At 37.1% G+C, this 27946-nt stretch overlaps 3 protein-coding genes, 1 long non-coding RNA gene and 1 pseudogene across 15 annotated transcripts in view; 4 read left to right on the plus strand and 1 right to left on the minus strand.

Annotated features, from left to right (window-relative positions):
- The window catches only part of LOC126917202 (40S ribosomal protein S6-like), a 30479-nt gene extending 2952 nt beyond the window's left edge, over nt 1-27527 (plus strand). For 2 of the 9 annotated variants that reach the window (XM_050723833.1, XM_050723834.1), the window contains exons 2-5: nt 8382-8586; nt 8701-8846; nt 9046-9246; nt 9348-9599. In XM_050723833.1, coding sequence (XP_050579790.1) covers nt 8382-8586; nt 8701-8846; nt 9046-9246; nt 9348-9545 — 750 coding nt within the window. In that variant the 3' untranslated portion in view covers nt 9546-9599. Of the gene's footprint in view, nt 1-582; nt 661-909; nt 933-4128; nt 4207-4455; nt 4479-7571; nt 7753-8001; nt 8025-8381; nt 8587-8700; nt 8847-9045; nt 9247-9347; nt 9600-27454 lie in introns of those variants that run through there. The other 7 variants (XM_050723839.1, XM_050723831.1, XM_050723836.1 and 4 more) reach the window with 7 other exon arrangements.
- Nucleotides 1-27577, minus strand: part of LOC126917222 (uncharacterized) — a 43685-nt gene extending 16108 nt beyond the window's left edge. For all 4 annotated transcript variants that reach the window (XR_007710887.1, XR_007710888.1, XR_007710886.1 and 1 more), the window contains exon 1: nt 27455-27577. This is a non-coding gene — a long non-coding RNA (uncharacterized LOC126917222). The remainder of the gene's footprint in view (nt 1-27454) is intronic.
- On the plus strand, nt 381-27527 carry LOC126917208 (40S ribosomal protein S6-like; annotated as a pseudogene).
- On the plus strand, nt 640-3164 carry LOC126917199 (40S ribosomal protein S6-like). Its single transcript, XM_050723826.1, has 5 exons — nt 640-660; nt 1290-1494; nt 1609-1754; nt 1954-2154; nt 2256-3164. Exons 1-5 carry the CDS (start codon nt 655-657, stop codon nt 2451-2453), a joined length of 756 nt encoding a protein of 251 aa, XP_050579783.1. The 5' UTR covers nt 640-654; the 3' UTR covers nt 2454-3164.
- On the plus strand, nt 4186-6710 carry LOC126917201 (40S ribosomal protein S6-like). The gene is made up of 5 exons (XM_050723829.1): nt 4186-4206; nt 4836-5040; nt 5155-5300; nt 5500-5700; nt 5802-6710. Exons 1-5 carry the CDS (start codon nt 4201-4203, stop codon nt 5997-5999), a joined length of 756 nt encoding a protein of 251 aa, XP_050579786.1. The 5' UTR covers nt 4186-4200; the 3' UTR covers nt 6000-6710.
- Nucleotides 27578-27946: the final 369 nt, after the last annotated feature.

Raw genomic sequence — 27946 nt, forward strand, 5'->3', positions numbered from 1 at the left:
GCGTTGTGAAGTTGCGTGAGTTACCAGCGTAGCTGAGAGGTTGAGTTGTTGGCGTTGTCCAGTTGCGTGAGTGGTCAAGTTAGAGTTAGATTGTTACAATTAGTACCATATTAAACAACCATCGTTTTCTGTCTCATTAATATCTGTATAACTAATTTATTGTAAAATAAATTACAAATAATAAAGAGTATCAAAGAAATTGTATACCTAAATTTTTCCTCGATACTACACAATAGTTTTGATAAAATATTCGGATATTTACTTATCTTTTAAAGAAACAATAACGTTTCTTCTTGCATTTATATATTTTCTATGTAATAAAATATGTATGTACGCATTAGTATTATTTTAGATATTTAAAAGAAATGTTTCTAATTTTCTTCACATCTGTCTGTCAGGGAAATATAATTCGTTGATGAACTAATTTAGCATTAAAAATTTACTTAGTTTTAAGTAATTACTATGTAAACATAAATATTAATATGATTTGTTTACAGATTTGTACAGAGTTTGTTTATTGTTATTTTCACTTTAATATTTCGTTGAACTTAAATCGGATATCCGGTGTCGGATACTACTACGTACTCAGTGTCCGCGAGTGCGATATACGGTCTTTCCGTTTATAGGTCTCCGTATTGCTGCACATTTGTCACAATGAAGGTACGTATATAATGTAAATTTAAAAATCTAACAAATATTACAAACTATTTCCATGAAAATTTATCTATTGTAATGTTATGAATAATTTTAGATATATCTAATTTAAAAAACATTCGTTTATCTGTCAGCTTAACCGATATTAAAATATGACACATTTTATTTAACTTTGACATTATAAGGAACACAAAGCAGGTCACATCCAAACGAGGAATAATTAAATTTTCTTCATATAGAGCAATAAGATTTACAATTTTCATTATTATACTATGAAAGTAAGCATAACCTCGTTAAAATGTCTTAGACGTTTAACCTATATTTTACTGTACAAGTATAAACGGTCAACCTTTGTGAATACATTTTATGGTTATTATCAAGCAAAAAATACTTTATAAATATAAGTCAATTGAAGCCTTATTACAAGGTGTTGTATCTACTGTTACTTTATAGCATAGTAAGCACGAATTTCTTACTATACCCTTTGTATTTTGAATTTTTGTTCTAACCTTTTGATAAAGCTCTATTTAGCTATGTATATATAAGATTTGTTACACGTGTACATGTACATTGAATAAACTGACAAAGGCTGTTAAATCTTTGCATATTCTGTAAGATATTTATGTGTTTTCTAGTTGAACGTATCATATCCTGCAACAGGATGTCAGAAACTGTTTGAAATCTCCGATGAGCATAAGCTGAGAATTTTTTATGAAAAGCGTATGGGCGCAGAAGTAGAGGCTGATGCTCTCGGCAACGAATGGAAAGGATATGTCGTTCGTATCTCGGGCGGCAATGACAAACAAGGATTTCCTATGAAACAGGGTGTTCTGACTAATGGTAATACAAGCATTTCCTATTTTAATTTCATTTGTAACGGCTTTATGAGTTTACGAATTTTATAGATTTGGTATAATGCATTGATTTTAATTTCTAAAAAATTCTTGTATCTAGGGCGCGTACGTTTACTGCTCTCAAAAGGACATTCATGCTATAGACCTAGACGCGATGGTGAGCGTAAACGTAAATCTGTACGTGGATGCATCGTCGATTCCAACCTTTCAGTACTTGCTCTGGTCATTGTCAAAAAAGGAGAGAAGGTATTAATTTGTCTGTATTTTCTATGTATTATCCATGTTTCAGGGTGTATCTTAGAATTGACTTATTATCTTACGATACTATTATAAACGAGAAAAATTAAATGTAGTCTCTTGATTTGATAAACTGTGTTATGTAAATGGCACTTTTTCTCAGTGTACAGCGAAGCAGTTAATGTAGAGGTTGATTAAATTTTTACAGGATATCCCGGATTTAACTGACAAGGAAGTCCCACGGCGATTGGGACCCAAGAGGGCGAGCAAAATTCGCAAGTTGTTTAATTTATCCAAGGAAGATGATGTCCGTCGATTCGTTGTGAAGCGACCAATTCAAAAAGAGGGTAAACCACAGCGGTCGAAAGCCCCTAAAATTCAACGTCTTATTACCCCACTTACACTCCAGGTTTGTACATATACGTATCTGTATCATATTGTTGTTTTGTTTCGGTTAAAACTTTTCCAAAAGTATGGAGCTTATTATAAAATAAAAGTATTTTTCTATAGAGGAAGAGGCATAGACTGGCTCTAAAGAGGAGGCGTTGCTTGGCTCGCAAGCAACAAGCAGCAGAGTATGCGAAGCTGTTAGCACAACGGCAGAAAGAAGCTAAGAATAGACGTCAAGAAGAACTAAAACGAAAACGTAGCGCTTCTATGCGTGATTCGAAATCATCCAGTCAGTCTGCACCTACCGTTCAAAAGTAAAAGACTGCAATGATACAGCCTAATGCAATATGAAACTAATAAGTTGTGTATAAATATGTTGTAATATTTTGTTGACCTCTCATGTTCCGTATTCGCAATGTTCATTTATTCACTATTACATTCGTTTAAATTTATACAACGTATACATATGGTAGAGGCTTATTAATTTATTTAATTAGTAATTTTTAAGGATTCTGAAATGATTTAAGCCAAATTTTAGTGTTCAGCAACATCAACGGTCAGTTTAATATTATTCTTAGTTTGAGACGAGTATCGAATTTAATTTCTTAACATTGTACTAAAGTTTAGTTGTAGCAGATTCTAAATTTATTAAATTCGGTCGAATTTTTTACTCCATGTTTACAGCAAAATAATCATTTGTCTGATACGTTTTGCTTTAATTTCACATACATTTTTTATATAATGATACCACAATATATTCCATATTCTATTTGATATTCTGTAATGAACCTAACTCTTCAATTTCGAGTAATATATACAGAGATACATATGTAGATTGTAAATAAAGTATGTTTAATGTGTATATTGCAGCTGTAGCAGTCAAATAATATTTACGTTTACTGCCTCGTCTCGTTGGATAGACACTATATATATAAACGTAATCTACATAATGTTATTATTTGTACATTAAGTATCAATTTTGTTGATGTTATCGATGATTGACCAATAAAGAGACCGGAGTGAATTTAATTTTTAATTTTTTTATTTATTCATAAATAAATGTTGACGATACAATTTAAAATTTTAATAAAGTAGAAAATAATGATTTAATCATTATATTATAACCATATGAATGACCAAATCATCTGTATAATGACAACTTAATGCGCTCCGTTGTCTTTCTACAAAATATCAGTTATTGTCATAGTGTAAACCACCAAATTACGCGTAAATCGCGATTCTACTATCGATTTATTTATCCATTATTTATATATCGTCATATACGATCAATCTATTTCAATAATGTTATTTACGCATGTACACAAGCAGAATTTCCAATTTTTCAAAAGATCGGGGAGTCAAAGAGAATCAAGGAGAATCGAGGAGTCGTAGAGTAGAATTGTTAGAGTTAGCGTTGTGAAGTTGCGTGAGTTACCAGCGTAGCTGAGAGGTTGAGTTGTTGGCGTTGTCCAGTTGCGTGAGTGGTCAAGTTAGAGTTAGATTGTTACAATTAGTACCATATTAAACAACCATCGTTTTCTGTCTCATTAATATCTGTATAACTAATTTATTGTAAAATAAATTACAAATAATAAAGAGTATCAAAGAAATTGTATACCTAAATTTTTCCTCGATACTACACAATAGTTTTGATAAAATATTCGGATATTTACTTATCTTTTAAAGAAACAATAACGTTTCTTCTTGCATTTATATATTTTCTATGTAATAAAATATGTATGTACGCATTAGTATTATTTTAGATATTTAAAAGAAATGTTTCTAATTTTCTTCACATCTGTCTGTCAGGGAAATATAATTCGTTGATGAACTAATTTAGCATTAAAAATTTACTTAGTTTTAAGTAATTACTATGTAAACATAAATATTAATATGATTTGTTTACAGATTTGTACAGAGTTTGTTTATTGTTATTTTCACTTTAATATTTCGTTGAACTTAAATCGGATATCCGGTGTCGGATACTACTACGTACTCAGTGTCCGCGAGTGCGATATACGGTCTTTCCGTTTATAGGTCTCCGTATTGCTGCACATTTGTCACAATGAAGGTACGTATATAATGTAAATTTAAAAATCTAACAAATATTACAAACTATTTCCATGAAAATTTATCTATTGTAATGTTATGAATAATTTTAGATATATCTAATTTAAAAAACATTCGTTTATCTGTCAGCTTAACCGATATTAAAATATGACACATTTTATTTAACTTTGACATTATAAGGAACACAAAGCAGGTCACATCCAAACGAGGAATAATTAAATTTTCTTCATATAGAGCAATAAGATTTACAATTTTCATTATTATACTATGAAAGTAAGCATAACCTCGTTAAAATGTCTTAGACGTTTAACCTATATTTTACTGTACAAGTATAAACGGTCAACCTTTGTGAATACATTTTATGGTTATTATCAAGCAAAAAATACTTTATAAATATAAGTCAATTGAAGCCTTATTACAAGGTGTTGTATCTACTGTTACTTTATAGCATAGTAAGCACGAATTTCTTACTATACCCTTTGTATTTTGAATTTTTGTTCTAACCTTTTGATAAAGCTCTATTTAGCTATGTATATATAAGATTTGTTACACGTGTACATGTACATTGAATAAACTGACAAAGGCTGTTAAATCTTTGCATATTCTGTAAGATATTTATGTGTTTTCTAGTTGAACGTATCATATCCTGCAACAGGATGTCAGAAACTGTTTGAAATCTCCGATGAGCATAAGCTGAGAATTTTTTATGAAAAGCGTATGGGCGCAGAAGTAGAGGCTGATGCTCTCGGCAACGAATGGAAAGGATATGTCGTTCGTATCTCGGGCGGCAATGACAAACAAGGATTTCCTATGAAACAGGGTGTTCTGACTAATGGTAATACAAGCATTTCCTATTTTAATTTCATTTGTAACGGCTTTATGAGTTTACGAATTTTATAGATTTGGTATAATGCATTGATTTTAATTTCTAAAAAATTCTTGTATCTAGGGCGCGTACGTTTACTGCTCTCAAAAGGACATTCATGCTATAGACCTAGACGCGATGGTGAGCGTAAACGTAAATCTGTACGTGGATGCATCGTCGATTCCAACCTTTCAGTACTTGCTCTGGTCATTGTCAAAAAAGGAGAGAAGGTATTAATTTGTCTGTATTTTCTATGTATTATCCATGTTTCAGGGTGTATCTTAGAATTGACTTATTATCTTACGATACTATTATAAACGAGAAAAATTAAATGTAGTCTCTTGATTTGATAAACTGTGTTATGTAAATGGCACTTTTTCTCAGTGTACAGCGAAGCAGTTAATGTAGAGGTTGATTAAATTTTTACAGGATATCCCGGATTTAACTGACAAGGAAGTCCCACGGCGATTGGGACCCAAGAGGGCGAGCAAAATTCGCAAGTTGTTTAATTTATCCAAGGAAGATGATGTCCGTCGATTCGTTGTGAAGCGACCAATTCAAAAAGAGGGTAAACCACAGCGGTCGAAAGCCCCTAAAATTCAACGTCTTATTACCCCACTTACACTCCAGGTTTGTACATATACGTATCTGTATCATATTGTTGTTTTGTTTCGGTTAAAACTTTTCCAAAAGTATGGAGCTTATTATAAAATAAAAGTATTTTTCTATAGAGGAAGAGGCATAGACTGGCTCTAAAGAGGAGGCGTTGCTTGGCTCGCAAGCAACAAGCAGCAGAGTATGCGAAGCTGTTAGCACAACGGCAGAAAGAAGCTAAGAATAGACGTCAAGAAGAACTAAAACGAAAACGTAGCGCTTCTATGCGTGATTCGAAATCATCCAGTCAGTCTGCACCTACCGTTCAAAAGTAAAAGACTGCAATGATACAGCCTAATGCAATATGAAACTAATAAGTTGTGTATAAATATGTTGTAATATTTTGTTGACCTCTCATGTTCCGTATTCGCAATGTTCATTTATTCACTATTACATTCGTTTAAATTTATACAACGTATACATATGGTAGAGGCTTATTAATTTATTTAATTAGTAATTTTTAAGGATTCTGAAATGATTTAAGCCAAATTTTAGTGTTCAGCAACATCAACGGTCAGTTTAATATTATTCTTAGTTTGAGACGAGTATCGAATTTAATTTCTTAACATTGTACTAAAGTTTAGTTGTAGCAGATTCTAAATTTATTAAATTCGGTCGAATTTTTTACTCCATGTTTACAGCAAAATAATCATTTGTCTGATACGTTTTGCTTTAATTTCACATACATTTTTTATATAATGATACCACAATATATTCCATATTCTATTTGATATTCTGTAATGAACCTAACTCTTCAATTTCGAGTAATATATACAGAGATACATATGTAGATTGTAAATAAAGTATGTTTAATGTGTATATTGCAGCTGTAGCAGTCAAATAATATTTACGTTTACTGCCTCGTCTCGTTGGATAGACACTATATATATAAACGTAATCTACATAATGTTATTATTTGTACATTAAGTATCAATTTTGTTGATGTTATCGATGATTGACCAATAAAGAGACCGGAGTGAATTTAATTTTTAATTTTTTTATTTATTCATAAATATTGTTGACGATACAATTTAAAATTTTAATAAAGTAGAAAATAATGATTTAATCATTATATTATAACCATATGAATGACCAAATCATCTGTATAATGACAATTTAATGCGCTCCGTTGTCTTTCTACAAAATATCAGTTATTGTCATAGTGTAAACCACCAAATTACGCGTAAATCGCGATTCTACTATCGATTTATTTATCCATTATTTATATATCGTCATATACGATCAATCTATTTCAATAATGTTATTTACGCATGTACACAAGCAGAATTTCCAATTTTTCAAAAGATCGGGGAGTCAAAGAGAATCAAGGAGAATCGAGGAGTCGTAGAGTAGAATTGTTAGAGTTAGCGTTGTGAAGTTGCGTGAGTTACCAGCGTAGCTGAGAGGTTGAGTTGTTGGCGTTGTCCAGTTGCGTGAGTGGTCAAGTTAGAGTTAGATTGTTACAATTAGTACCATATTAAACAACCATCGTTTTCTGTCTCATTAATATCTGTATAACTAATTTATTGTAAAATAAATTACAAATAATAAAGAGTATCAAAGAAATTGTATACCTAAAATTTTTCCTCGATACTACACAATAGTTTTGATAAAATATTCGGATATTTACTTATCTTTTAAAGAAACAATAACGTTTCTTCTTGCATTTATATATTTTCTATGTAATAAAATATGTATGTACGCATTAGTATTATTTTAGATATTTAAAAGAAATGTTTCTAATTTTCTTCACATCTGTCTGTCAGGGAAATATAATTCGTTGATGAACTAATTTAGCATTAAAAATTTACTTAGTTTTAAGTAATTACTATGTAAACATAAATATTAATATGATTTGTTTACAGATTTGTACAGAGTTTGTTTATTGTTATTTTCACTTTAATATTTCGTTGAACTTAAATCGGATATCCGGTGTCGGATACTACTACGTACTCAGTGTCCGCGAGTGCGATATACGGTCTTTCCGTTTATAGGTCTCCGTATTGCTGCACATTTGTCACAATGAAGGTACGTATATAATGTAAATTTAAAAATCTAACAAATATTACAAACTATTTCCATGAAAATTTATCTATTGTAATGTTATGAATAATTTTAGATATATCTAATTTAAAAAACATTCGTTTATCTGTCAGCTTAACCGATATTAAAATATGACACATTTTATTTAACTTTGACATTATAAGGAACACAAAGCAGGTCACATCCAAACGAGGAATAATTAAATTTTCTTCATATAGAGCAATAAGATTTACAATTTTCATTATTATACTATGAAAGTAAGCATAACCTCGTTAAAATGTCTTAGACGTTTAACCTATATTTTACTGTACAAGTATAAACGGTCAACCTTTGTGAATACATTTTATGGTTATTATCAAGCAAAAAATACTTTATAAATATAAGTCAATTGAAGCCTTATTACAAGGTGTTGTATCTACTGTTACTTTATAGCATAGTAAGCACGAATTTCTTACTATACCCTTTGTATTTTGAATTTTTGTTCTAACCTTTTGATAAAGCTCTATTTAGCTATGTATATATAAGATTTGTTACACGTGTACATGTACATTGAATAAACTGACAAAGGCTGTTAAATCTTTGCATATTCTGTAAGATATTTATGTGTTTTCTAGTTGAACGTATCATATCCTGCAACAGGATGTCAGAAACTGTTTGAAATCTCCGATGAGCATAAGCTGAGAATTTTTTATGAAAAGCGTATGGGCGCAGAAGTAGAGGCTGATGCTCTCGGCAACGAATGGAAAGGATATGTCGTTCGTATCTCGGGCGGCAATGACAAACAAGGATTTCCTATGAAACAGGGTGTTCTGACTAATGGTAATACAAGCATTTCCTATTTTAATTTCATTTGTAACGGCTTTATGAGTTTACGAATTTTATAGATTTGGTATAATGCATTGATTTTAATTTCTAAAAAATTCTTGTATCTAGGGCGCGTACGTTTACTGCTCTCAAAAGGACATTCATGCTATAGACCTAGACGCGATGGTGAGCGTAAACGTAAATCTGTACGTGGATGCATCGTCGATTCCAACCTTTCAGTACTTGCTCTGGTCATTGTCAAAAAAGGAGAGAAGGTATTAATTTGTCTGTATTTTCTATGTATTATCCATGTTTCAGGGTGTATCTTAGAATTGACTTATTATCTTACGATACTATTATAAACGAGAAAAATTAAATGTAGTCTCTTGATTTGATAAACTGTGTTATGTAAATGGCACTTTTTCTCAGTGTACAGCGAAGCAGTTAATGTAGAGGTTGATTAAATTTTTACAGGATATCCCGGATTTAACTGACAAGGAAGTCCCACGGCGATTGGGACCCAAGAGGGCGAGCAAAATTCGCAAGTTGTTTAATTTATCCAAGGAAGATGATGTCCGTCGATTCGTTGTGAAGCGACCAATTCAAAAAGAGGGTAAACCACAGCGGTCGAAAGCCCCTAAAATTCAACGTCTTATTACCCCACTTACACTCCAGGTTTGTACATATACGTATCTGTATCATATTGTTGTTTTGTTTCGGTTAAAACTTTTCCAAAAGTATGGAGCTTATTATAAAATAAAAGTATTTTTCTATAGAGGAAGAGGCATAGACTGGCTCTAAAGAGGAGGCGTTGCTTGGCTCGCAAGCAACAAGCAGCAGAGTATGCGAAGCTGTTAGCACAACGGCAGAAAGAAGCTAAGAATAGACGTCAAGAAGAACTAAAACGAAAACGTAGCGCTTCTATGCGTGATTCGAAATCATCCAGTCAGTCTGCACCTACCGTTCAAAAGTAAAAGACTGCAATGATACAGCCTAATGCAATATGAAACTAATAAGTTGTGTATAAATATGTTGTAATATTTTGTTGACCTCTCATGTTCCGTATTCGCAATGTTCATTTATTCACTATTACATTCGTTTAAATTTATACAACGTATACATATGGTAGAGGCTTATTAATTTATTTAATTAGTAATTTTTAAGGATTCTGAAATGATTTAAGCCAAATTTTAGTGTTCAGCAACATCAACGGTCAGTTTAATATTATTCTTAGTTTGAGACGAGTATCGAATTTAATTTCTTAACATTGTACTAAAGTTTAGTTGTAGCAGATTCTAAATTTATTAAATTCGGTCGAATTTTTTACTCCATGTTTACAGCAAAATAATCATTTGTCTGATACGTTTTGCTTTAATTTCACATACATTTTTTATATAATGATACCACAATATATTCCATATTCTATTTGATATTCTGTAATGAACCTAACTCTTCAATTTCGAGTAATATATACAGAGATACATATGTAGATTGTAAATAAAGTATGTTTAATGTGTATATTGCAGCTGTAGCAGTCAAATAATATTTACGTTTACTGCCTCGTCTCGTTGGATAGACACTATATATATGTCGGAGATGAAAGAACACCGGAACCTTCCCTTTGGAACTTTGGGAAGCCCCCTAGTACTGTAATTTAGATTTCACCATATCCGTATTAAGATACTGTTGTCATTCGATCTGACTGTACTTATTTGAGATTTATGATAGTGAGCTCAGGCTCGAGGCGACAACCAGTCGCCGAACGTAGTCGCGGTCAAGGAATGAACGTTTTGTCTAACAAAGGCATGAAGTAACTCTATAGCTCTCCTTATAAGAAATACTTGGGACGGGGCACGACGGTACGCATTTCAACGATTTCTGTCCCGTGCCTCGCCACGCGCAGACTCTATTCTTTGAGTAAGATGATTACCAGATGTCGATGCGTCTCCACAGTACATGTTCAGCTAGCCCGAGGACCCGCTATAAATCTTAAGATTTGTTTAACTAAAGTCCTTCAAACAGACAAACAGTCCTCGTTCCAACTACGAGAAAATAGGAGAAATCTATTTTTCTCACGAACGTCGCTTCCTCTTCTCGAACTCTCTCTTAAGGGCGGCTAGCACCCTTCCCTAACCACCAACATGGAAATTGACCAATTAACAGTAACGCCAATTTCCCTCACTTTCCGAACGAAGGCTTTTCTTCACGAATCCGATGATTTCGTGCCCTTAGGCACACCCATCATAGTTTTCCTCTACAGCGTTACCGTGATGGAGAGCCACTCTCCCGTACGATCTCAAAGATGATTCAATTAACTTTCAGATATGTAGTGATTGCCCCATGCATTAACATTGAGTACAACTTAGACGCTGAAGAAAAGTAGAGCTCGTCATCCCGTTGACCGCGGATTCGTTATTGAGCCTAGGATCATCGTCATTAGCTTCTCGAGTATCTAATTATCACGATTACTTGTCCAATTCCATCATAGTCATATTTGCACTAGTAAATATCTCCTCTATTGCATAATGATCACGTCTAGCGCCAATAGGGATTCGTTTCACGCCCTTAACCCTAACTCTAATTTTAACGCCAACCCGACATCAGAAGTGGGATCAGTGCCGATTATAACAGTGCTAGAACTTACGATCATCGTGCGCAAGTAATTCAGTCGCTAGTGCAAAAATCGAGTGTGAAACCTAACAATTTTTCGCTACCACGTTTTAACTCTTAAAATCGCGTGCTCCGACTCCGCTGCATGGAGCGCAGCTGCCAACCTGATTATGGAAGGAAACTATAATTTCAATAACGAGTGGCGAGTCGACTTCTACGTACTGGAAGCACCAACGGATAGATCAAGTCATCTGGGTGAGTCGTTTCCATTTTACTCCGATTCGGGAGCCAAGCGTTCACTAATTAAAGAGTCCGTGGCCTGGAGATTTTCTGGCAAAAGAATGACGGACATATTAGTAATGCTCGGAGTAGGAAATACTTGTATTAAACATACGCCTCCCATTTGTTCATCGTGTGTATTAATGATTTTTACATCGAAGATAATTTCTCATGTCCTTGCTGATAGTTATGTAAAATATGATATCGCGATTAGTTGCGGAACTCTAAGTCTGAGTTTTGACGTAACATTACACAGAATAGCCTCGCTATGTGTAAAACGAAAATAATTAATGTCTGTAATGAAACCGCTGCGAACGAGATCGACGTTAATGAAGTTGACACTGATGTACATGGTAATAATAAAAGTAGATTAATTTCTCTTCTCGACAAATGCAAAGATTCATTCGTTACGGGTTTTCTACATATTCGCGTAAATACAGGCCGATTAGAAATATGATTAATTGATCCTAACACCACCGTACGAGGAAGTCCTTATAGACTTAGCGAAGGGAAGCGAAGAGCGGTACGTGAGAAAACAAGCGTTTTAATTAAAGCAAAGATTATAAGGCCTAGTAATTCGCCATTTGCGAGCCGTAACTCGTGAAGAAAAAAGAACGGCTCAGATAGATTACGAGTGGATCCCCGAGAGCTAAATCAAAGTACCGTCGCGGATCGGTACCCTTTACTCCTTATTGCGGATCAAGTCGCGAGATTGCAAGAGGCGAGATATTTTATTAGCCTGGATATGGCCAGCGGGTTTCACCAAATTCCTATTTATCCTAATTCAGCGAAGTATACAGCGTTCGTTACCCCCGACAGACAATATGAGTAGATAACGATGCCGTTTGAACTGAAAAATTGCACCGTCCTTCTTTCGGAGGGCCATTCGCAAGGCCCTAGGCGACCTCGCTCATTCGTACGTTGTTATTTATTTCGATAACGTCCTAATTATTGCCGACTCGATAGATCAAGCTTGAGAAAGATTGAAACACCGTATTAGATACCCTCGTAAAAGCCGGATTCTCTTTTAACTTTGCGAAACATTCTTTTAAGGACATCGGTGCTCTATTTGAGATATGTGATTCATAACGGAGAAGTTATGAAGACCCGGGTAAAATACACACCTTAAGTTCTTTATCTTTGCCAACGACCGTCACACAGTTCAGGCAGTTCATAGGGTTAGCTTCGTACTTCCGAAAGTTCATCCCTAAATTCTCACAGATGAGGAAACCCCTGTACGCACTTATCTCAGATAACCGAAATATAACCTGGACAGATAGACACGAGAAAATAAGACAACAGGTAGTTTCCGTCCTGACCGACGCGCCGGTGCTAATGATATTCAACCCCAATTACCCGATAGAACTACATACTGACGCTAGCTCGGAGAGTTACGGGGTGATTTTGACGCATCAAGCTGAAGGTAAGAACAAGGTAATAGAGTATTACAGTAAAAGAACCAGCCCCGCGGAATCCAGATATCACTCCTATGAACTCGAAACATTAGCTATCGTAAACGCCGTAAAACATTTCCGTCACTATCTACATGGACGGGAATTTCTTGTCGTCACGGATTGCAACTCGTTGAAAGCGCCGAGTAATAAAGTACATTTAAATGACAGGGACCATAGGTGATGGGCTTACTTGCAGACTTTTATTTTTGACATTATGTATCGGGAAAGTAAACGGACGGCTCACGTAGATTTCTTTTCGCGAAACCCCACAGGCGTTGACCCTATTAAATTCGACAAAATCAAAGAGAAAATAGTTAATCTGGCCGAAATTTCGGAAGATTGGCTATTAGCGGAACAACGTCGTGATTCTCAAATCTTGGAAATCGTCAAGGAATTGCAAAACGATGGGCTCGCGGAAGACATCGCGAATACATACGAATTACGGTCCGATACTCTTTACTGTAGGATACAAAGAAAAGGCAGGACTCTCTGTTTACCTATAGTCCTAAGAGGTTTTAGATAGTCTGTTATTAACCATGTGCACCAGTCAATTATGCACTTAGGTTGGGAGAAAACGCTCGAGAAACTATACGAGTATTACTGGTTCGAAGGGATGGCGAAGTACGTTCGCCGATTCATTGAGAACTGTCATGATTGTCAAATTTCGAAAGCTAGTTTAGATAAGATACAAGCCGAACTGCATCCTATACCTAAGACCAGCATACCCTGGCATACGGTCTACATGCCACTCCTGCTCGGGCAGCCGAGGAGGACGGACGTGTCTAAACGGTCGTTCTCTCCAGGTATAAGTGAATAGGGAAAAAGTGCTTCAAAGTAATAGTGCTGCAAAGTGATAGTGAGGAGGAAATAAAATAGCAATGCAGATACCAAATATAAACATAGCAACAAAGGGGGAAACATATTATATAAAAAACAAACAAATTAACATGGAGACAAAAGAAACAAAAGAGCAGCGGGGACAGGAAGAGAGCAATTCAGATTATGAAAGATACTATTAGGACGAAAGCTGGAAGCTAGCGAAGGCTAGCAAAATACGCAAAACAACTCCAGACATAAGTGCCATAGGAAACCCAGCTACAGAAAAGCAGCGATGGCTGCAAGAATTACCATTAAGCAACTCCTTCAGCTCACTAACAGAAGAAACAGACGCTGACCCCATAAATAAAACCACAATCCAAACAAATCATATTACAAAACCACCACCAATCTTTGTTGAGGCCCAAATAATAGACCCGCTCATCGATCTACTAAATAATCTAGACGAGAAAAACAACTACGCAATAAAGCAAACAAAACTGGAACAAGTAAAAATACAAACAAACACCCCAGAAACATTTAGGAAAGTTATAAAAGCATTAAAAGAAAAAAATGCTATTTACCACACGTATCAGCTTAAAACTGAAAGGAGTTATACAATTGTCATAAGAGGATTGCATCCTAAAACGAACATACATAAACTAAGCGATGAGTTAGAAAAAATTGGTCATCAAACAAGAACAATAAACAATATAACAAGATTCGACACAAAGCAACCATTACCACTATTCTTAATAGAACTGGAACCCAGAAACAACAACAAGGAAATATATGATATCAAACAAATATTAAACACAATGGTAACAGTGGAACCACCACGACACAAAAAAGATATACCTCAATGCATGCGGTGTCAACAATACGGACACACTAAAAATTATTGCAACAGAAGCCCAGCTTGCGTCAAGTGCGCAAAAAACCACTTAACTATACACTGTCCATATTCTGGAAAAATAGAAGAAGTTAAATGCTATAACTGTAACGGAAACCACCCAGCCAGCTATAAAGGATGTGAAGTAAGAAAACAATTACAACGTAAACTATTCCCGCCCCTACGAAGACAATCACTAACACACAAGCCCAACAGGACAGCACAAAACCTGAAATAATACCAAATACAGAGCAAGCAACAAACACCAAACCCATCAGCACCAACAATATTGGTGGTCTAAGCTACGTTCAAGTAACCAGCAAATCAACACATACACACAACCAATACCACAGCAATAGTAACAATGACAATGCAGAAATCAAAGAACTGCTCAAACAATCCATAAAGAACACCGAAATGCTAACCAGAATGATAAGCGAACACAACGCAGTACTCAGACAGCAAACCCAACAAATCACAGTCATGCTACAACTAATTACAAACGTGCTAAGCAAAAAATAAAAAACGGACACTCTAAAAATAGCAGCCTGGAACTCAAACGGCCTACAACAACGGGCCCTCGAAATTAAAACATTCATATACAGTAACAATATAGACATACTACTTGTCTCAGAAACACACTTCACTACAAAAAGCTACATGAAAATACCATACTACACCATATATGATACCAAACACCCCTCAGGAAAAGCTCACGGAGGGACAGCAGTGATAGTCAGAAACGATATCAAACATTATCTACACAGCCAAGTTAACAAAGAATATTTACAAGCAACCACCGTTACAGTTCAAACTAGCAGCAACTACTTCCAGTTGTCAGCAGTATATGTGCCTCCGCGACACAAAATAACATCACAAATGTGGGAAGAATACTTCCAGGACCTAGGGGACAAGTACATCGCAGCGGGAGACTACAACTCAAAGCACACGCTATAGGGGTCAAGAAACATTACACCTCGAGGCAGAACACTGGAAAAATACATTAGAAATAATAACCTCAATATATTATCCACAGGAACACCGACACATTGGCCGACTGACCTGAACAAAAAACCAGATCTTCTGGACTTTGCAGTTACAAGGGGACTAAACACAAATAAACTAAAAATAACACCCAACCTCGAGCTCAGCTCCGATCATACACCCATAATAATTGAATACAGAAACAAACCAATACACTATAGCAAAGCAGAAACATTATGCAATAAAACCACCAAATGGCAAACTATCAAAGAAATAATAGAAAGCAAAATAACCTGCAATATCCCGTTAAAAACTCCTGAATACATAGAACAGGCAGTAGCAACATTGACAGCAATTATTCAAGAAGCAGCAAGGACAACCACTACACCCGAATCAACCACCTGACAAACAATAACAATTCCGCAAGAAATACTCGACAAAATGAGAGAAAAAAGAAAAGCAAAAGCAAAATGGCAAAAATACAGAACTCGAGAAAACAAAAAACACTTAAACAAACTTGCAAAGAAAATAAAAAACAAAATAAAGGAGCACAACAATAACGAATTCGCAAAGTTCATAGGGACACTCTCCACACACGAGAACACCAACTACTCACTATGGAAAGCCACGAAAAAAATAAGGAAGCCAATAATACCCGTCCCAGCAATCAGAAAAGCAGATAACACATGGGCAAGAAGCAACGAAGAACAAGCTGAAGAATTCTCCAATCACCTCTGCAACACATTCACACCACACATTATCAACAACAGCAACCTCAAAAGTCATACGGAGGAGGATCCACAAACCACTATTACCACAACCGACAAGGAATACACCATACCTAAAACATCAGCACAAGAAATTAGAAACATAATTAATAAAACAAAAAACAACAAAGCACCAGGAATCGACCTGATCAATGGTAAAATCTTGAAAAACGTCCCGCCAAAAGCAATAAGCATAATGACAATAATATTCAATGCAATTCTAAGAATTCAATACTTCCCCAAACCATGGAAATTAGCACAGATCAAAATGTTACATAAACCAGGCAAAGACCTGCACCAAACTGCATCTTACAGACCAATATCACTGCTTCCAGTATTTTCCAAAATACCGGAAAAAATAATATATTGCCGGATAAAAACAATAATAGAGACAAAAATACTAATACCGGATCACCAATTTGGTTTCAGAAACAAACACTCCACGATAGAGCAAATGCACAGGCTTATAAACGAAATAATAGTAGCACTAGAAAATAAAGAATACTGCACAGCCCTCTTTATAGACATAGAGAAAGCATTCGATAAAATTAACCATGAAAGTCTACTACAAACAATTAGGAAACAATTCCCGGAGCAAATACACCAATTAAAATAAATCCTAAAATAAAATCCTACCTAAGCAACAGAACCTTCGTAATAAAAATCAAGGACACACATTCTCAAGTTAAAGACATCAAGGCCGGGGTACCACAAGGAAGCGTCCTAGGCCCAATACTATACACATTATACACGGCGAACATATCAACAACTACCAACAGCACAGTATTGACATTCGCGGACGACACAGCTATACTAGTCAGGCATACTAACCCGGAAACGGCAGTCAAAATACTACAAGAACATATCATAAAAATAGAAAATTGGCTACAAGAAAAACAAATAAAAGCAAACCCCAATAAATGCAACCATATTACATTCATGCTACGAAAAAAGATACCACCAAACATCCTATTGAACGGCACGCATATAACAAACAAAGCATGTCAAATACCTAGGACTCCACTTAGATACACAACTCACATGGAAACTACACATCAAATCAATAGTAGAAAAAATACAGAAAACAAGGAGACAAATGCATTGGCTAACAAGCCAAAAATCCAAATTAAGCATAGAAAATAAATTAAAAATATATAAAACGATCATAAAACCAATCTGGACGTACGGAATACCATTATGGGGAACGGCAACAATGAGCCATATAAACAAAATAGAGGTAATACAGGCTAAAATCCTTAGAACAATAGTAAACGGACCTTGGTACGTCAGAAACGAAGACATACGGAGGGACCTGGGAATCCCAACGGTCAAGGAAGAAATTAGCAGATACTCAGAAAAATACAAATCAAGAATAGCAACACACCCAAATCGGCTAGCTGCGGAAACGTACAAAACCATAAACATGGACAGAAGGCTAAAAAGGAAGCACCCAGCAGACTTCATAAAGGACATAACCTAGCATACACGAGGATGGTACCCCGCTGGGGGTAGCCACCAACATGCTAATTTAACTGTTAAAACATTCCACCAAATGTCCAAATTGGACAAATTGTGAATTTCAATAAATAAATAAAAAAAAAAAAAAAAACCTTCAATAGATTCTCAATACTGGAGACTACGGAAGACTCCATGAATACAACCGAAAAGGTAAATAATCTCCATACCCAAAGAATTCCCCCTCCTCCACCAATATTCATTGACGACGTAATCGACATACAGTCAATGATAAGGACCATTGAAAAAGACATCAGCAAAGAGGATTACAAGTTAAAAATTAACAACAACCACGTGAAAGTTCTGCCGACCCACCCAGATGCCTATAGAAAGTTAACTAAGTTGCTAAAAACGTTAAACGCAAAATTCTACACATATCAGCTCAAACAAGAAAGACCTTTTCAGGTGGTGCTACGCAACATCCACCACTCAGTCGACCTAGATGAACTACAGTACGAACTTCAAAATTTGGCCATGAGGTAACAAACATAAGCAACATTAAACATAGAATCTCAAAAAACCCACTATCACTATTCTTCATAGATTTAAAACAAAAAGGGAACAACAAAGAAATCTACAACGTCAACCGGCTGATCAACTCCATAGTTAAGTTCGAACCACCTCTTGTAAAGAAAGAAATAGTACAATGTAAAAGGTGCCAAAGGTACGGCCACACGCAGAAATACTGCAACCATAACTTCCGGTGCGTAAAATGTGCAGGTAATCACCCCACTGACAATGCACTAAATCCCCTGAAACCCCCGCTAAGTGCATCCACTGTCAAGGAGAGCATCCTGCGAACTACAAAGGATGCTCAGCCTATAAAACACTACATAATATTAAGTATCCAAAACTGAGACCCAAGGACATAACCATACAAGAACCTAGACCCCAAAAACTCACCTCACCATCAGTATCCAGTTCGCTGTTGAGTGCCAAAGCGTGCAGACGTGTCTCTAGTGCCCAGTGAAGTTCGAAAGTAACACGTGTCACCCAACCGTCGAAAGTGAACACAACGTGCTCCTATCCTCCCAAGTGTTTCCTATCCGCCAGAGAGAAGAAAAGCCTACGCACCTAACCCCAACCCGAACCTTGCCTCATAGCCTCACGACTAGTTATTTATATTGAAATAGCTAGCTCGATGATGGCCCAGCAATCACCACCAGGCTCGCCCGAGCAAACTTACAACTACCCCGCACTACTCCCCCCGTGGCAGAAGTGCAGCAGATCCCCACGCGCCAACGACGCCAATAAGGCGAAAAAACGCAAAATTGAATCACCAAACACAAACTCAAACCAACAGCAAACAACACAAATCAACACCCACAATAGGTTCGCAATACTGGAATCCTCAAACGACGCCATGGAAATCGCAGGCCCGCCACCAAACCAACACGCACAGAGAAGCCCCCTCCCCCACCAATATTTGTTAATGATGTCATCGACATCCAAACAATGATCAAGTCCTTAGAGAAAGATATCTCCAAGGAGGACTACAACCTGAAGATTACTAACAACCAAGTCAAAATCCTGCCGACAAATCCAGAAGCCTACAGGAAACTCACCAAGACACTTAGGGCCCTGAACGCCAATTTCCACACCTACCAACTCAAAGAAGAAAGACCTTTTCGGGTGGTGCTACGAAACATCCACCACTCCGCAGACATCGACGAGTTAAAAAACGAACTATCTAAACTCGGCCACAAAGTCATCAATGTCAGCAACATAAGGCATAGAGTCACGAAAGACCCGTTATCCCTATTCTTTATTGATCTAAAACAGAAACCCAACAACAAGGAAATCTACAACACCAGTCGACTAATGAACGCCATCATAAAATTCGAACCACCGCAAATCAAAAAGGAGATAGTGCAATGCAAAAGGTGCCAAAGATACGGGCACACGCAGAAATACTGCAACCATACCTTCCGCTGCGTCAAATGTGCAGGAACACACCCCACCGACCAATGCAGGAAATCACCGGAAACCCCAGCGAAGTGCATCCACTGTCAAGGTGACCATCCTGCCAACTACAAAGGCTGCTTAGCCTACAAAACTCTGTACTCAAACAAGTACCCCAAACTTAGAACAAAAGAGGTAAACTACCAAACACCCAGCTCGCCGAAATTCACCTTTACCCCAATCCCCCCAACCAATCAAACACCCAGCCCTACCAAACTCACCACCCCCTCAACCTCCTATGCCCAAGCGGTACAAGGCACTCGAAATACACCAAATAGCCACAGTGATCCTCCCCAAAATAGTGCCCCCAGCTCATACAGACAACGTCTCTAGGCTTGAAAAGCTAATAGAGAAACAATCAGAGCAAATAAACAATTTGCTATCGCTATTAACACTCATCATGGATAAATTAATACGCCCCAACACAAAATAAAACCAAGACGCATAGCTCTGTGGAATGCCAACGGTCTAGCTCAGCACAAATTTGAACTAGAACTATTCTTAAAACAACAGCAAATCGATGTGATGCTCATATCCGAAACCCACTTCACCGACAAAAACTACCTCAAAATACACGGCTACAACTTCCACCACACCCAACACCCCAGCGGAAAGGCCCACGGCGGTACCGGAATCATAATCAAATCAAACATTAAGCACTACGAACTTCAACCATTCCAGAAAGACTACCTCCAAGCAACAAACGTAGCAATAGAAGACTGTCATGGTACAATCACCACTTCAGCTGTATACTGCCCTCCCAGACACTCCATCGCCAAAGAAGACTTCAACAACTTCCTGGACACCCTGGGCAATAGATTCATAGCCGGAGGAGACTACAACGCTAAACACACCCAATGGGGCAGCAGACTGGTTACAGTAAGAGGCAAAAACCTCCTCAACAGCATAATAACCAACAACCTCAACTACCTTACCACATACGAACCCACACACTGGCCCACCGACACAAACAAAATACCCGATCTCCTTGATTTCCTCATACTAAAAATATCTCGTCAAGACACGTCCAAATCAATTCCTCGGCTGATCTCTCCTCTGATCATTCCCCCGTGATAGTAACAGTCAGTTCAACTATCATCGAGAATACACCTAATAGCTCCATTCATAACCAACACACCAACTGGCAGCTCTTTAGAGAAGTCTTTACCCACACAACTTCAGCCTCAACCTCACTAAAAACCAATGAAGAAATCAAAGCAGCCACGGAATACCTAACGCGAGCATAATAAACGCTATCCGCGTCTCCACACCGGCAAAAACGTCCATCAGCAATCACGAATACCCCCAGTACATACTAAAAAAAATAGCAGAAAAACGTAGACTAAGAAGGATATGGCAGACGCATAGAACACCGGAGGACAAACGCAAACTAAACAACGCAACTAGAAAACTATCCAAAACCATAAAAAACTACAATAATGACCGTTTTCACAAATATCTCGCCAGCTTGTCCCCCACAGCCGACTCTAACTACTCACTATGGAAAGCCTCCAGGAAACTCACGCGCCCCCCACAAATAATACCTCCAATCCGCCGTCCGCAGGGTGGATGGGCGCGTAGCCCTATAGAAAAAGCCAACCTATTTGCCAAACACTTGACTGAAGTATTCCAACCCCATTCCTCCATAGCTGCAGCGGACGTCACCGAATACCTGCACACTCCCTTCCAAATGTCCCCTCCTATTGAACCCTTCACTTCTGCAGAGATCATAGAAGCAATCAGTCGCCTAAACCCCAAGAAAGCAGCAGGTCACGACCTAATAGGAAATAAAGCAATCAAGGAACTTCCCATAAAAGGGATTGCACTCATCGCATCAATCTTTAACGCCATCCTCCGCCTTGAACACTTTCCTAAGGCGTGAAAAATCTCACTGATCACCCTCATCCCCAAACCCGGTAAACCAATATATGAAACCAGCTCCTATCGCCCAATCAGTCTTTTACCTACCCTGTCTAAACTATTCGAGAGGATGCTCACGAATCGTCTACTTCCACTACTAGAAGAATTGAAAACACTCCCAGATCACCAATTCGGCTTCCGAAAACAACACTCAACAGTAGAGCAAATCCACCGCATAACCCACATGATCAGCCAAACCCTTGAAAAGAAAAAATACTGCTCAGCGGTATTCCTAGACATCCAACAGGCATTCGATAAAGTATGGCATGAAGGGCTACTCTACAAGCTTAAAAAAATCCTACCCCACCCATACTACTCCATCTTAAAATCCTACCTAACCAACAGACAATTCATAGTTAAATGTCTAGATGCCACTTCCGCAACATTCCCAATAGAATCCGGCATACCACAAGGTAGTGTCCTCGGACCCCTACTGTTCTCCATCTACACTGCCGACTTACCCATATCAAACGAGGTAACAATAGCAACATTTGCCGACGACACAGCACTATTAGCTACCCACGCAGACCCGGCAATTGCCTCATCCACTCTCCAGCGAAGTCTCGACTCCATGGAAAAATGGTTCCAAAAATGGGGCTTCAAAATAAACGCTAAAAAAATCCTCACATGTAACCTTCACGCTCCGAAAACAAACCTGCCCCCAGGTCACCATTAACAACACAATAATCCCAAGCAAGGACTCCGTAAGATACCTGGGCATGACCCTGGACAGGAGGCTAACTTGGAAAAAACATATCTCAGAAAAAACAAAGCAATTAAAGGAAAAACTAAGAAAATTCTATTGGCTCACGGGCCGACGCTCCAAACTAAACATACAGAACAAAATAACCCTCTACAAGGCCGTAATAAAACCTGTCTAGACCTACGGAATCCAACTATGGGGAACAGAAAGTAATTCCAACATCGAAATACTCCAACGCTTCCAATCGAAAACGCTAAGATCCTTATTAATTGCACCCTGGTATGTTACCAACGAAACAATCCACCGTGACCTCAAGATACCTACAGTCAAAGATGAAATACACAAGTCCAGAAGCAGATATAACACAAGAGTCAACAACCACCACAACCCACTAATCACCCAACTATTAGACACGACGGACCAGATCCGCAGACTAAAAAGAAAATACCCTCTAGATTAAATCCTTAGTTTCTACTAGAATCAACAATATAAAACTATTATAATCCATGTCATTGTATCACGCCAAATTAAGTTACTGAAAATTCTCAACGAGAATTGATTGTAAATATTCTAATAAATAAAAAAAAAAAAATTTCCCTCACTTTCCGAACGAAGGCTTTTCTCCACGAATCCGATGATTTCGTGCCCTTAGGCACACCCATCATAGTTTTTCTCGACAGCGTTACCGTGATGGAGAACCACTCTCCCGTACGATCTCAAAGACGATTCAAGTAACTCTCAGATACGTAGTGATTGCCCCATGCATTAACACTGAGTACAACTTAGACGCTGAAGAAAAGTAGAGTTCGTCATACCGTTGACCGCGGATTCGTTATTGAGCCTAGGATCATTTTCATTAGCTTCTCGAGTATCTAATTATCGCGATTACTTGTCCAATTCCATCATAGTCATATTTGAACTAGTAAATATCTCCTCTATTGCATAATGATCACGTCTAGCGCCAACAGGGATTCGTTTCACGCCCTTAACCCTAACTCTAATCTTAACGCCAATCCGACATATATAAACGTAATCTACATAATCTCATTATTTGTACATTAAGTATCAATTTTGTTGATGTTATCGATGATTGACCAATAAAGAGACCGGAGTGAATTTAATTTTTAATTTTTTTATTTATTCATAAATATTGTTGCTGATACAATTTAAAATTTTAATAAAGTACAAAATAATAATTTAATCATATTATAACCATATGAATGTCCAAATCATCTGTATAATATCTGTATAATCATCTGTATAATGACAACTTAATGCGCTCCGTTATCTTTCTACAAAATATCAGTTATTGTCATAGTGTAAAACACCAAATTACGCGTAAAACGCGATTCTACTATCGATTTATTTATCCATTATTTATATATCGTCATATACGATCAATCTATTTTAATAATGTTATTTACGCATGTACTCAAGCACAATTTCCAATTTTCCAAAAGAACTATTCCGGAGCTAAAAACTAATTCTTTCTAATAGGCAACAATATAAATATAGTTTTGATAAAATATTTGGATATTTACTTATCTTTTAAATATAAAGAAACAATAACGTTTCTTCTTGCATTTATATATTTTCTATGTAATAAAATATGTATGTACGCATTAGTATTATTTTAGATATTTAAAAGAAATGTTTCTAATTTTCTTCACATCTGTCTGTCAGAGAAATATAATTCGTTGATGAACTAATTTAGCATTAAAAATTTACTTAGTTTTAAGTAATTACTATGTAAACATAAATATTAATATGATTTGTTTACAGATTTGTACAGAGTTTGTTTATTGTTATTTTCACTTTAATATTTCGTTGAACTTTTTTTTTTTTTTTTTTTTTTGCGTGGGGAGGGGAAAATGCTATTACGCATGCCCAGTGACCCGCATCACTGGGTTATGTGGGAGTCGGTCGGATGTCGTTGCCATACCCACTAAAAACCCCTCCTCCTTCTTCCTCCGCTTGGGGGGCAGACAACCCCGGTAAAACCTGTCGGCAGTCATCAGGGTTGTCCTTTCGTGCCCCGTAGTATCTGCTTCTTCGGGCAGTTACTGCTCATGTCGTCCTCTCAGCCAGTTCAGAATACTGGGCTGGTCTCCTTCTGCGGTTTTTCGTTGTTTCATGTTCTTGCCCTCATTGCCCCGCGTAGTTGTTGTTTCGCTCGTTCTCCTCCTTGCTTCCTCCCAGGCCCTCGCTGTCACCCTCCTGTGACACATGACGGTCTTGCAGAATTGCCTGAATTTATTCCAGCTCTCGTCCTTGGCGGTCGCCATGGCGATCAGATTGCCCACGTCTATCTTCCCGCCCAGAGCGTTCTCCAGCTCGATCCTTCTGTCCGTCCACTTCGGGCACGCGAAGAGGGCGTGCTCCGCATCGTCGTTCGGGTCTCCACAGTCGAGACAGTTGCTGTCGCTGTCCCTGCCAATCCTTTTCCTATAGACACCGAAGCTCCCATGCCCGGTTAGCAGCTGCATGGTGTGGTGATCGATGTCCATCTTCTTTTTGGTAAATAGCAGCGCACTCGGTATTAGCTTGTTTGTGATATTTTCTTTTTTGTAGTTGTTCCACTCCTTCTGCCAGTCCTCTTGGGCCTTCTTGCGAATCGCCTCCAGTTCCTCCTTCAGCTTGCAGTCGTCATCCGTGCCACTCCTGGACCTATGGATCTTGTTCCTCTCGTAGGTCTCTCCGAGCATCTTTATCTTTATGTAAATCGGGAGATTCCCGGTCAACACGCAAAGTGCCGCGTGGGAGACGGTACGGTATGCCGTCGTTGTTATGCACAGGGCCGTTCGTTGTGCACGTTTCAGCTTTTTCCTGTTCTTATCGGTATTCGCTGCTCTAGCCCACACCGGTGCTCCGTAAGTTACGATGGACTCCCACACATTGTAGTAGAGCCTACGAGCCAAGCTGGGCGGCCCGTTGATGTTGGGTAGAATTCCCCTAAGTGCTCCTATTAACTTTTCGGCTCTGTTACACACCATCTCGATATGCGCATCGAACCTCCGACTGGAGTCAATGACGACTCCGAGATACCTGATGCGATCGACCGTTTCGATGTCCGAGGAGCCCAACTCGTTGAACTTAAATCGGATATCCGGTGTCGGATACTACTACGTACTCAGTGTCCGCGAGTGCGATATACGGTCTTTCCGTTTATAGGTCTCCGTATTGCTTCACATTTGTCACAATGAAGGTACGTATATAATGTAAATTTAAAAATCTAACAAATATTACAAACTATTTCCATGAAAATTTATCTATTGTAATGTTATGAATAATTTTAGATATATCTAATTTAAAAAACATTCGTTTATCTGTCAGCTTAACCGATATTAAAATATGACATATTTTATTTAACTTTGACATTATAAGGAACACAAAGCAGGTCATATCCAAACGAGGAATAATTAAATTTTCTTCATATAGAGCAATAAGATTTACAATTTTCATTATTATACTATGAAAGTAAGCATAACCTCGTTAAAATGTCTTAGACGTTTAACCTATATTTTACTGTACAAGTATAAACGGTCAACCTTTGTGAATACATTTTATGATTATTATCAAGCAAAAAATACTTTATAAATATAAGTCAATTGAAGCCTTATTACAAGGTGTTGTATCTACTGTTACTTTATAGCATAGTAAGCACGACTTTCTTACTATACCCCTTGTATTTTGAATTTTTGTTCTAACCTTTTGATAAAGCTCTATTTAGCTATGTATATATAAGATTTGTTACACGTGTACATGTACATTGAATAAACTGACAAAGGCTGTTAAATCTTTGCATATTCTGTAAGATATTTATGTGTTTTCTAGTTGAACGTATCATATCCTGCAACAGGATGTCAGAAACTGTTTGAAATCTCCGATGAGCATAAGCTGAGAATTTTTTATGAAAAGCGTATGGGCGCAGAAGTAGAGGCTGATGCTCTCGGCAACGAATGGAAAGGATATGTCGTTCGTATCTCGGGCGGCAATGACAAACAAGGATTCCCTATGAAACAGGGTGTTCTGACTAATGGTAATACAAGCATTTCCTATTTTAATTTCATTTGTAACAGCTTTATGAGTTTACGAATTTTATAGATTTGGTATAATGCATTGATTTTAATTTCTAAAAAATTCTTGTATCTAGGGCGCGTACGTTTACTGCTCTCAAAGGGACATTCATGCTATAGATCTAGACGCGATGGTGAGCGTAAACGTAAATCTGTCCGTGGATGCATAGTCGATTCCAACCTTTCAGTTCTTGCTCTCGTCATTGTCAAAAAAGGAGAAAAGGTATTAATTTGTCTGTATTTTCTATGTATTATCCATGTTTCAGGGTGTATCTTAGAATTGACTTATTATCTTACGATACTATTATAAACGAGAAAAATTAAATGTAGTCTCTTGATTTGATAAACTGTGTTATGTAAATGGCACTTTTTCTCAGTGTACAGCGAAGCAGTTAATGGAGAGGTTGATTAAATTTTTACAGGATATCCCGGATTTAACTCACAAGGAAGTCCCACGGTGATTGGGACCCAAGAGGGCGAGCAAAATTCTCAAGTTGTTTAATTTATCCAAGGAAGATGATGTCCGTGGATTTGTTGTGAAACGACCAATTCAAATAGATGGTAAACCACAGCGGTCGAAAGCCCCTAAAATTCATCGTCTTGTTACCCCACTTACACTCCAGGTTTGTACATATATGTATCTGAAACATATTGTTGTTTTGTTTTGGTTAAAACTTTTCCAAAAGTATGGAGCTTATTATAAAATAAAAATATTTTTATATAGAGGAAGAGGCATAGACTGGCTCTAAAGAGGAGGCGTTGCTTGGCTCGCAAGCAACAAGCAGCAGAGTATGCGAAGCTGTTAGCACAGCGGCAGAAAGAAGCTAAGAATGTACGTCAAGAAGAACTAAAACGAAAACGTAGCGCTTCTATGCGTGATTCGAAATCATCCAGTCAGTCTGCACCTACCATTCAAAAGTAAAAGATTGCAATGATACAGCCTAATGCAATATGGAACTATTAAATTTTGTATAAATATGTTGTAATATTTTGTTGACCTCTCATGTTCCGTATTCGCAATGTTCATTTATTCACTATTTCATTCGTTAAAATTTATACAACGTATACATAAGGTGGACGCTTATTAATTTACTTAATTAGTAATTTTTAAGGATTCTGAAATGATTTAAGCCAAATTTTAGTGTTCAGCAACATCAACGGTTAGTTTAATATTATTCTTAGTTTAAGACGAGTATCGAATTTAATTTCTTAACATTGTACTAAAGTTTAGTTCTAGCAGATTCTAAATTTATTAAATTTGATAGAATTTGTTACTCCATGATTACAGCAAAATAATCTTTTTTCTGATACTTTTTGTTTTAATTTCACATACATTTTTTATATAAAGACACCACAATATATTCCATATCCTATTTGATATTCTATGATGAACCTAA

This window comes from Bombus affinis, chromosome 6 (genome assembly GCF_024516045.1).
Source record: "Bombus affinis isolate iyBomAffi1 chromosome 6, iyBomAffi1.2, whole genome shotgun sequence".
Taxonomy (NCBI): Eukaryota; Metazoa; Arthropoda; class Insecta; order Hymenoptera; family Apidae; genus Bombus; species Bombus affinis.

Coding starts and splice junctions, on each gene's coding strand:
- LOC126917199 (XM_050723826.1), top strand. Junction 1,495..1,608: donor ACAGGGTGTTCTGACTAATG/GTAATACAAGCA, acceptor TCTTGTATCTAG/GGCGCGTACGTTTACTGCTC. Junction 1,755..1,953: donor TTGTCAAAAAAGGAGAGAAG/GTATTAATTTGT, acceptor AAATTTTTACAG/GATATCCCGGATTTAACTGA.
- LOC126917201 (XM_050723829.1), top strand. Junction 5,041..5,154: donor ACAGGGTGTTCTGACTAATG/GTAATACAAGCA, acceptor TCTTGTATCTAG/GGCGCGTACGTTTACTGCTC. Junction 5,701..5,801: donor TTACCCCACTTACACTCCAG/GTTTGTACATAT, acceptor ATTTTTCTATAG/AGGAAGAGGCATAGACTGGC.